Here is a 12,215-nt window from a genome sequence, read left to right on the forward strand (position 1 = left end):
AAATGAGAGAGTTGGACTAAATAAGTTCTATGTTGCCTTCCAGCTCTAAATCTATAAACCTATGATCTTCCCTGTAGAGGTTACTAAGAAAACACCATTAGCAATGTGGATGATTCTAAGGCAACACCATATAGTAGATAAAGTCCTGGACTTGAAGTCAAGAATACCTGGGTTCAAATCCCATCTCAAATATTTAATATATAGGTCACCCTGGGTGAGTTATGTAACCTCTCTGTGCCTCAGTTTCCTCACTGTAAAATGAGGTGTTTGGAGTTGATCTCTAAAATCTGTTCTAGCTCTAAATGGATGATTGTATGATTCCCTCAGGCCACCCCAAACAATACACTCTGTTCCTACTACCTTAGGTCTGCAGTTAATACTGACAACGGGTGCTTTGGGTCTTGAAGGTCTGAGAATTTTTAGGTGTGTTCTAAAGATGTACATGACTGGTTCATGAGATTGAACTGGATAATCTCTGAGGCTCCTAACTCACCCATGCAGTGATTATTCCAAAATGCCTACTCTGGGTACTTTACAACCAATTAATTGATCTGATGATTTTTATCTTTCACTGACTCGCTATACAGGGCAAATATCTTCACTTAACATTGAAGATCCTATGACTGGCAGTGCTAATTTTATAACATTATTTCTTAACACTGTGATGTGAAAACCTTGACATGATCTCACCAAGAATTGGCTCCACTGCAAGTGGCACCATGTCCATTTTGGTGAAGACAAAGGAAGAGTTAAATGAGTGAATCATCCAGAGTCAACATGAGACCTAAGGGGGAAAAAAACCCTCAAATTTTCCATCTCCTCTTTTAGGTCTACAGCCCACTGTTATTAAAGCATATTTAAAATGTACTGATGGATTTTGTTAAGTCAACTCCGCAATCTCCTGCCCAATTAACCATATTCAGGGAGAGGGAGTACAAGCCAGAATAGGAGGCCTACTGAGCTACACTGACAGAATACTAAATATTTCCCTATTTCTTAGTATGAAAAAACCAACATGTTTGGAATTATGAAGTCAAACAGAACAAGGAAGTCAGTGTGGCTTCACTCCCTCCTCTTTATTCTGCCTTTTTCGGTCCTCCTGGAGTGGGTAAGTTCTTTCTCAAGTAGCTATTGTATGCTGCCAGCAACATTATATAAATCATTGGCTTTATAGGAAAGGGAGATGTGATGGGTTAGTGATATTACAATCCAACCTTTAAATGTATACCATTATTACAAGCAGGACAGCTGAGGCAGGAGAACCTAGAAGCACAGTGCAAATCATCAATCAGCTAGGCAAATGGGACAGTGGACCAAAAAATAGATGTGAAGCCAAAGACCATATTGAATCCTAGCTCTGTTCATTCATCACTGTTTGTCGCAGTGGTACAGTGGCAACATCACAACAGTAGAGGCAGATCATCTTGGGTTCATATCTTAGCTCTGCCACTTCCAACCCAAATGACTTTGAACAAGTCATTTACCAGTTTGAACTTCAGTTTCCTCATCTGCAAAATAAAAAGGGCTGGAATAGAAAACTTCCAAGATCTCCTTCAGTTCTAAATCTCTGAGTGTTTATTCTCACTGTATTTTATTACATAATCTATTAGAGAAAGCTGTGTTCTCTACCTTGAACAAGGGGACATTGGTAGAATCTCTGTGTTGGCCTTACTAGCCGAGGACTAAGTTAAATTGCCTGGATTCTGGACTTTGTGGTTCAGGTTTTACAACTAAATACCTTCTTCACATTCACAGAAATGCTGACATAACCATTTCAGGGACCATTGGAACTACTTTTGTATTGATTTCAATTCTTATGCTATTAGCTGCTATTTTGATTCTGCTTTTTCTATGCCTTCAAAATTTTGAACATAGAAATAGAAACCGAGTCATGGTATCTCTCTAATAGACCAATTCTTCAAAGTTATCACTGGGCTCAGGGAATTAGAATAAATTGCATTGCACTTTCAGTCCATTCTTTGCCAGTAGAATATACAATTGGTTTAACAAAAGTTGAATTCCTTTTAAACATTTCTTTCTGAGGTCTCATTTTCCATTTAAAATATTACCATCCCTTTTCCAAGAATGGGAACGGTAGGAGTTAGATTTCTTAATGAAGTATTTTTGGCTCTGATGCTTAGGAGGTAACCTTGGACTTGGGTTTAAATTGACTTGATCTTACTGTGCCTCAGCTTTGGTTCCCTGTAAAATGAATGTGCTGGTATGTAGATGGCTTTTGCGATCCCTTCCAGAACTGAATCTATAATCCTCTCCTCTTGAGAGCTCACAGTAGACAATGCTTCAATTAGGAAGGTCTACTTACTCATTGTTCGTTTAACACATGAAGGAGAGATCAAAACATGTTAGTGCCACTGGAGTCCTGTGAAAGGAAGTTCCAAAACATAGTGGGTTTTATAGGTCCCCTATCTTGGTCATATAGTCCAAAGAGTTTGGGAGAAAGGTATGGGAACACCTAGGAAATTGACAGCTAATTGATATTCAGACTCTCCATGGTGGGATAAAGGTCTTTGGACCATCTTTTGTCAAAATGACATAGGGGACTTGAGCCTCTCCAGTTGCTTCTTCATGTAGCTTGGCAAATTGGCTACTTAAGTACTTACAGATCCCCTGTAACACTTGAATCCCAAAGTACAATTTTCAGATTATTGGTGCCTTACACTGTATAATTAACTGGGGGATCCAATTAAGACTTTCCCTCTTTGGAAGGACCTTGATCCCAGGGGTAATTTTATAAATCTATAGATTACTGGGCAGGGTAAAAACACACCAGAATGGGAAAGGATTGTTTTCTTTATTGAGTGTTGCTTAATTAAGTAATCGTTTTGGGTGTGAGTCCTTAGCATTTTTTTAAGGTTTAATGAAACTTTTCCTTATGTTTGATGACTTAGCCTCAGTGTTTGCATGAGTGGTAAGGATCCTTTTTCTTTTTCATGGATACCTAGATGAGAACTGATACATGATGGTCCCAAGGGAAATTCTAAGTGGGAAGATGTGAGCCATATAGAGTATTAATTATTGATCGGTCTTCAAGAGTGAACCTAGTTTATCTGCTCTCAGTTGAAACATGAGCTACATTTGTAACTCTATCTAATTACTTGCCCGGTGCTCTGCACATAATTAACATATAAAAAATGTTTGTTGATTTTAATTGAACTAATTATTTTTAAAACATAAGCTGAAAGGTTATCGTTGCCTAGGAAGCAAACATAACCCATACTTTTGTAGCATGTTTAGTTTGACTTTAATTTTTATTCCCCACTAAATTGTTCTATGTTTCTATAGGGTTATATAGTTATTCATCAAATTCTGTCCAAGTTTAAGATTTCTTGACTTCCAGTGTTTTGCATTTTTATTGAAACTCATAATGATTTAGAGCTTCAGACTTGGAAATAGAATTTCTCTACTAGTGAATATTGGGAACACAAAAATGGAGGTCCGCTTCATTCTGGTTTTCTGGAATGTTATTGGTGTTCTATAGGCTGCCTGAAATGTCAAAACATTTGCTCCCCCTACTGTTAATGTCTGTGTATCATCATTGTTTTGCTGTTTTGGAATACATAAAATGGCTCTTGAATGAAAGAAGTATGGTTGGGAATTAATGTTGACTAAAGAATAAGTAACGACTGTGGGGCCATAGAAAGAAACTTGATGATCAAAAGTCTTGTTCCAAGATGGAAAAAAAAATACTAGCCATATTTTTCTCACTAAGAAAATCCTAGCAAAAACAGAAAAGAAGAAATTGAAATAGCATGCAAATCATATGGTGTGATTTCTACCTTTTTTTAAAATTTGCTAGGCATTTCCTAAAAAGCACTGGGATAACTCAGAACTGGTTTTATTTCCATTATATTTCAAACAGCATGACTAAACTATCTAAGAAAATCAGTTTAGCTTGCGTTCAACTTCATAAGACCTTGGGTAATTGTTTTCAAATCAAAATCTATCTCCACCGTAAAAATATTTTTCCTTTTTTATTTTTTCTTTTATTTTTTTTAAAGTTGAATATTGATAACTATTCATATAGAATTGTTAGCTTACTTAAAAATTAAATCAAACATTTCTTGAGTGAACTGGATTGGTTACTGGTAAAAACAACACTAATTTATGCTCATGTGTATACATTATAGACTCTCATCTTATCAAATGTCAAATCCTAGTTTTGATTAGAGAATCTCCTTAGCAGTCAGAGATTCTAGCTTCATGTCTGTTTGTGCCTTGGCATTCTATGGAGATAATAATGTTGATAGAATACAATTTTGGTCCCCTAATATTAGTATGACAAAACCATGGAGAAGTCATGAGTCAATAATTTCCTCAAGTGGGGCACATCTTTAAGAACACATCATGACCCATTAATGTCTTGTTTATTCATTCAGCTGTATCAGACTCAGGACCCCATGAACCCTAGCACACCAGGCCTCTCTATCCTTCCCTATCTCTCAAAGGTTGTCCATGTTCATTTTTGTTGCTTCAGTGATACTATTTTTCCATCTCATCTTCTTGCCATCCCCTTCTCCTTCTGCCTTCAATCTTTTCCAATATCAGGGTCTTTTCCAATGAGTCCTGGCTTCTCATTACATGGCCAAAGTATTTAAGTTTCAGCTTCAGTATTTATCCTTTCAGTGAATAGTCTGAATTAATTTCATGAAGTATCAACTGATTTGATCTTTCTGGCCAATGGACTCTCAAAAGTCTTCTCCAGCAGCACAATTTGGAAGCATGATTCTGCAATTCTCAGCTTTCATTATGGTCCAACTCTCACCGCTTACATTACTACTAGAAAAATCATAGCTTCAACTATATAGATCTTTGTCAGCAAGGTAATGTCTCTGCTTTTTACTATGCTATCCAGATTTGTCATAGCTTTCCTTCCAAGGAGCAAGAAAATATGACTTTCAAATACAAGACTCAGTAGAAACATGAAGAGGTAAACAGGAAAGAGAAATCATAAGAGACTTATTAAGGTTGAGCTGTTTACATTCTTTCATGTAAAGCTATTTGTAACTCATGAGACCTTTGTCAGTATTAGGGTAGTTGAAGGGGGAAAAGTATATGTATGTGTATATATATATATATGTGTGTGTGTGTGTGTGTGTGTATATATGTATATGTATATATATATGTGTATATATATATGTGTATATATATGTATATATATGTATATATGTATGTATTAGATAGATAGATAGATAGATAGATAGATAGATAGATAGATAGATAGATAGATAGATAGATGGCCCAGGGTGAGTTGAAGATGGAGGGGTGATATCTGGAGAATAAAATTAAGGGGTGAGAGAAGATTCTATTGGGAGGAGAAAGGGAGAGGTAGAATGGGGTAATTATCTCACATGAAACAGACAAGAAAAGGCTTTTACAGTGGAGGGGAAATGGGGGAAGGTGAAAGGGAATGAATGAATCTTATTCTCATTGGATTTGGCTTAAGGAGGGAATAACATACACACTCAATTGGGTATGGAAATCTATCTTACCCTACAGGAAATAGGTGGGCAAGGGGACAAGAGAGCAGAGGTATGATAGAAGGGAGAGCAGATTGGGGGAGGGGGTAATCAGAAGCAAACACTTCTAAGGAAGGACAGGATCAGAAGAGAGAATAGAATGAATAAGGGAATGGATGGAATTAAGGGAAATACACTTAGTTTTCACAACATGACTACTATGGAAGTGTTTAGCAAGACTACACATGTATAACCTGTATCGAGTTGCTTGCCTTCTCAATGAGGGTGGTTGAGGAGGGAGGCAGGGAGAAAATTTGCAACCCAAAGTCTTAAAAACAAATGTTAAAAAAAAACACACTTGGCACAGTGCCTGCAGCACAGTAGGTGCTTCATCAATGCTTATTGTCTTTCCTCACCACTTGCACATGACAAACCTTCAAATACTTGGTGTGCTTTTAGATCCACATCTAAGTCTTCTTTCCTCTGAAATAAATATTTCTAATTTCTTGAGCTAGGTCTAACATGGCATAGTGTTAAGTCCAGGCAACACCCAGAGCCTTTAAGACATTACCAAATGAGTGTGTCCCAAGTTTGTAGTGGCTATTATCCTTCAAGCCTCAAATTCTGAAAAGTTGTTTTTTTCTTTGTTTTTTCTCTCCTTAGGTATATATTGTAGAAGAATCTGGACTGGCCATTCTGGTGTGGTCTATGATTGGAAACAAAGGCAGAGACTGGATGTATGGAAATGCCCTCCTTTCCAGTAATGGCCCCTTTAAGGTGGCCTTTGAAGCTGACCTTGGAGGAGATGATCCCACTTTTATTGCGATTGATGATATCTCTTTCACCTGGAATGTGCATCTGGAGGTAAATGTAAAAAGAAACTTTTTTCCTATTAATGGTGGCTGTTTGTGTATATAACTAGAGAGTAAAGGAGACCATCTGGTAATGCTCCTTTGTGGCTAAGGATATGTCCACACACAGGTGGAGTAGATGTGATTAAAGAAGCACCAGAAAAGCCCTGCTCCTATATGCATGAGCTAAAAGATTGTCTTTATTTTGTTCTACTGCCATTAGACATCCATTCTTTTAATCGGCAAACATCTATTTCCTAGGGAATGTTCCTAAGTGAATACTGCTAAAAGGGCAACATTCATTTACACCTTAGAGTGAATTAGTTTATTCAGGTGGTTCTTTTCCTAACAATTGGCTACAATAGCTAACTAAAAGAATTAGCATTTTGAGATGGTGGGAAGTTCATAAAGAAAGAATATATTTGCAAGATGAGGTAGTATTGCCTCAGTAAAACAAGTCTTAGTGAATATTTGGGTGAGGGTATTGTAAGTGATTATTTGAAGGTTAAAGGTGTCTGGGAGATCAGCAAAGACAAACTACACCTTCCTCCCAGTTTTACTTTGGGCACGCTATACCTAGAACCAGGTGCTTATTACCTAAGTAACAGATGCATATTCATAAAGGAAGAATATACTGACTGAAAAATAAAACATGCAGAGAAAAGGAAATATTCTTAACTTACAGCTTCCATAATTGTATTTTTTCTTTATAATCTCAAACCCAAGACACTGAACTCTCATAAGAACCAAGAATAGGCCAGTGTCATTATTTGGGATGGAAAAGGACAATTTGTATTTTTAAGTTAGGTGACCATTAAGTCAGTACTTAACCACCTTTTTAATAATTGCTGTTGACTGTACTGTGATAATGTCTTAATATTTAAAATAATATTAGCTTTATTCCTTGTTCCACTTTTTTTTACTGTATGAATCTTCTCTAAGATGAAAAATGATATCTTAAAAAATCAGCTGTCTACTTTAACCCAATCTGATGTGAAACTCAACTTTGCCAACACGTTGGCATCTCAGCTTTTCCCTGTTTATCCTCTGTAATACTCTTGAGTCCTGGAAATGTGTAGCTTAGGTGCCTTCAGTCTTTTCTTTGTGTAACATTTTATCCTGGTATTTTTAACATGTCTTTTTATAATAGCATTTCTTTTTCTCTCTTTACAAAAGACCCTGACTCCAGTTACCCACCAATACCAAATTCCTTCGGTCACAGAAAAGTTTTTGCTATTTGGTGTTGATGGTAGTCACAGGTCCTCATAATAGTACCTTGATCCAACTTGCCCTTGTTCTTAGGGCCTCTGTCCCAGCTGTTGATCTGAGCTCACCAACTCATTCTACACTCACCAGCCAGTAGAAAATTACCACCGTCACCTTCTCACTGGAGTCCAGGTTAAATTGAGGAAATTAGGTTGAAAAGCTATCTTTATCAATCTTAAGAAAGTCAGACACCTGAATGTGTGGGCAGCAGCTCCAACATATAGTTTATGTGTGAATTGGTTGTCTCGCACTGAGTGCAGAGAACTGGTCCTACTGTCAGAGATGATGATGCCAGAGGTGAGAGCTGGAGGATCAGACCATGACCTGCCTTGTCATTATAGAGTTTTTGTCCTCTGAGGATTTGGAAGTCCAAAAGGCTTCTGAACAGTTTCTTCTAAATGGCTTCTATTAGTGACTTGGGTAGATGCTTTCAGAATGCTCTGAATTGGTTTGTTGCTTACTCATATTACTACTATTAGTTTCTTTTTCCACCATCATTAACTTATTTACAGACAGATTGTTCATAAAATGGACTTACATGTCTTTAGATGAGATTTACTGATGTGGTAATATCTAGGACATACTGATTAATTTTATTCAAATAAATAAGAAAGTCAGTTGATTACTGGAAAATTGTCTGAGATGCCTAGCCACAGGCTAACCATCTGAGATGATATTTTGAAAAAGAGATTGTTGTGGGTTCAATTTGCATCTTTCTCAGCATGATGAAAACAATAGACCAGTATAATTTCACTGGGTATATCTATTGGATTTATAATTATTGTGTTTGGGGGAGAAATAAATTATTAAAAAATATTTTCACAAGTTGTGTGTGTGTGTGTGTGTGTGTGTGTAAGGGGTTTGGATAAGATATCCTTCGAGGTCCCTTACAATTCCAAATCTATAATCCTGTCATCATAGGATCACATATGGTCTCAACCACACATATACATACATGCAATACACACAAATGCATGTATACATATATAATTATAGGTATATGTGCATATATATGCACATGTGTATGCACACACATATAGTCACAGGATTAGCATTGTAAGGCATATTAAAGGACATCTCCTTCAGTCTCCTCATTTTACATTTGAAAAAACTGAGGCTCAAGTTGGTTAAATGACTTGCTGATGTCACAGAAATGGCAAGTTTCAACAGCAGGATTTGGACTACCAAATGGAGATCCTTCGTTTTATGCCATGACACATCATTCTCATAATAGTTTGCATTTACATAGCACTTTACAATTTGCAAAGTGCTTTAAAATATTGTCTCATTTTATCTTCAAAATAATTCTGGGTGGTAGGTGTTATTATTGTGTCCCCATGGTACAGATTTAGGACATAAAGGAAGACAGAAGTCGTGACTTTCTCAGGGTCACAGAGCTAGTGAGTGTGTGAAACTAGATTTAAACCTAGGTCTTCCTGACTCCAGAACAGTCTTCCACAGAAAGGAGTGTGTGTGTGTGTGTGGTGTGTGTGTGTGTGTGTGTGTGTGTGTGTGTGGTGTAGGTATAGTAGTTAGAATACTAACTCCAACTCAGGAAAACTGAGTTCAAATCCTGCCTAAGACACTTATTAGCTGAATGATACTGGATAAGTAACTTTCTCTCAGGTTTGGTTTCTTTATCTACAAAATGGGGATAATAACAAATACCTTGAGGGTTGTTGTGATGATCAACCTTAAAACACCATATAAATGCTAGCCATTTATTATCACTTATATCTATACATACATCCATACATGTACATAAACCAGTAGTTTTGTGGGTGCAATTACTCCTCCTACAATGCAGATCACAGCCTCTTCACATCTGCATAAACTCTATGAGTTGCCAACCTCTCCACACACACACACACACACACACATGCATGCACACGTACATGCACACCATCACCATCATCATCACCATCACCATCACCATCACCATCACCATCACCACCACCATCACCATCACCATCACCATCACCATCATTATCACCATCATTATCATCATCGCCTAATGGCCAGCTCTCTAGAGGTATAAATCTTAAAGTTAGCTAGGCTAGTCTTTTCACGAAATTTGGTCATCAGCCTTATACTGAAACCTCTTCAGCTTGGTAGGCCTTACTAAGGTTTCTGTTTTAGTGGTATGACTTTGAAAGTCAGGTATTCAGCAAGAATTTATAAGTGCTTACTATGTGTGTAAAGTACTTTACATTGTGTAAAGTACTGGAGATATGTTGAAAGATGAAAAGATGATCCCTACCCTCAAAGGGCTTAGATTCTAATGGAGGAGACGACATATAAATAACTTGGAATATAAAGATGATATAGGAAGCAGTGTTGTTGTTTACAGGTTCTTTGGTCGTGTCTGACTCTTTGTGAACTTTTTGTGAGGTTTTCTTGCCAAAGAACTGGAATGGTTTGCCATTTCCTTCTCCAATTCATTTTATAGGTGAGGAAACTGAGGAAAACAGGGTTAAGTGACTTGCCCAGGATCACACACTTGCCTAGTAAGTATCTGAGGCTAGATTTAAACTCAGGAAGATGAGTCTTCCTGACACATGGCCTGTTGCTCTCTCGACTACACCACTTAGCTGACTATATAGAGAGTAGAAGGGAGGTAATCTCAGAAGGAAGGCTTAAGGTGGAGACCAGAAAAGACTTCTCGTAAAAGGTAGAATTTCCATTGAATCTTGATGTAAACCGGGGAAACAAAGAGGGAAAGGTGAGATAGGCTGAATATTCCAGATATAGGGGACAGCCAATGAAAGAAAATCTTTAGTGGAGGATAGACGTAGAGCATTTTATAGACCCACTCTCCCAACCTTTAGAAGCTTGCAAGGTTAAAAACAATTCCAACATTCCTTCATCTAAAAACAGGGAGAACAAATGCAAAAAGTCGAAGAGAGACCCAAACATGAAGGTTGCATGGTGCCCCAGATGGGCAGCACCCAAAGCATCTCCCCATCCACAAGCTCCCTACATTACCTCTCTCATTCAAAGAGCAGCCATATAAGACAGGAGAGATAAGGCTCTCCTTTTGGCCAATCAGTGCCTCCTGACAGTTTTCAGCTGTGGCTCATCTCTTCATTCCCTGCTTACCAGACTGTAACCAGTTACAGAATTTCTGCAGATACTCTGAACAGAGAAATGGGCCCCGCCCTTGTACACTATAATGCCTTTGTAGACTTGGACTCTTCAGCCTCTTTTATGTGGAGATATCATCAGATGAGCACATAGAAAACATGCCCACCAGCCTTAGCCCCTTATTACATTCTTCCTCCATTGAAAAATTACCTGTCATTGACAAACTGGCTGACATGTGTTTTCAATCTATTATCCAAGTCCTCAAATCAGTATTGTCTAGTGCCATACAGGAAAGAATCTCAAAAATAGTTAGGGTGTCACAATCTGATACAGTCCCATATGTACACAGAAAATCACAGTTGTCCCCAAATATAGTCAGGCAGATTCAACAAATAAAGAATATTTCATAAAGTTTGCTAAAGATTACTTTTTTAAAAAATCAGTTTAATGTTTTTGTTACATTTTAAGTTCTAAACTATCTCCCTTCCTCCTTCCCAACTCCACACTAGAGACATTTAACACAGACATCTAAATATATGTAAAACCATACTAGGAATACTTCTATTTAGCAGTAATGCACTGTTGGTGGAGCTGTGAACTGATCCAACCATTTTGTAGAGCAATCTGGAATTATGCCCGAACACTTATAAAGCTAAGTATACCTTTGACCCAGCAATAACACTATTAGATCTGTTTCCCAGGTGATGGGGGGGGAAAGGAAAAGAATCTATATGTTCTAAAATATTTATAGCAGCTTTCTTTGTGGTGGCAAAGATTACTTCTTGCTTAGTACTTAACCAGTGCCTGCCTTGGTGCTCTAAGTAGCCTTCCCCTAAGTGAAGACAATAAAGAAAAAAAAAGACAAAGAAAATCAGGTTTTTAAAAAATTTTTCTGAAGGAAACCTTGTCTATTCAGTGCTTCCCAGACCAAATGGAACTCTTCCCAAAGGGTTTTAGGACTGGGAATCATCCCTTCAACCTTAGATGAGAAAACACCAAACCATTGGACTTGCAAAGCTGCTCTAGGTTCCAGGGAAGGTGGGTCCATTCATTTTCTCTCTATCTGCTAAGCCCCTCCCCCACACACTCTAGACCCACACTCAGTGAGTAGATTTAATGCTGAAAAACAGGGTTGTCAAACATGGCCCCTAGCACTCCTAAGATTAAACTAGGTTAAAATGTAACAGGGAAATATTTTAATATTTAATATTTAAAAATAAATAAAAATACAATAAAACATAGATAATACATTTTAAAGCTAAGTCAATATGTGGCTTTGTAAATGGTTTAGTGGACCCTGTTTCTATTTTGGGTCAGCACTATAAAACTCTTTAATACTGTACATGGTTGTAAAACACCACAATAACAGCTGACATTTGTGTAATGTTAGGTATGTGCTAGAAACTGTGCTAAGTGCTTTGCAATTATTATCTAGTTTGATCTTCAAAACCCTGAGAAATAGGTGTTGTTATTATCATCCCCATTTTACAAATGAGGATACTGGGGCAAACAGATATTTTTGTTAAGTTACTTGCCC

General features: G+C 37.4%; 1 protein-coding gene across 1 annotated transcript in view; it reads left to right on the forward strand.

Moving 5' to 3' along the window:
- MALRD1 (MAM and LDL receptor class A domain containing 1) overlaps positions 1 to 12,215 on the forward strand; it is an 844,925-nt gene that overhangs the window by 672,509 nt on the left and 160,201 nt on the right. Inside the window, 2 exon segments of the mRNA XM_020966909.2 lie at positions 6,141 to 6,321; positions 6,324 to 6,341. Of these exon segments, the coding sequence (XP_020822568.2) occupies positions 6,141 to 6,321; positions 6,324 to 6,341 (199 nt within the window).

This window comes from Phascolarctos cinereus, unplaced genomic scaffold (genome assembly GCF_003287225.1).
Source record: "Phascolarctos cinereus isolate Bilbo 61053 unplaced genomic scaffold, phaCin_HiC Scaffold_1;HRSCAF=81, whole genome shotgun sequence".
In the NCBI taxonomy this organism is placed as follows: Eukaryota; Metazoa; Chordata; class Mammalia; order Diprotodontia; family Phascolarctidae; genus Phascolarctos; species Phascolarctos cinereus.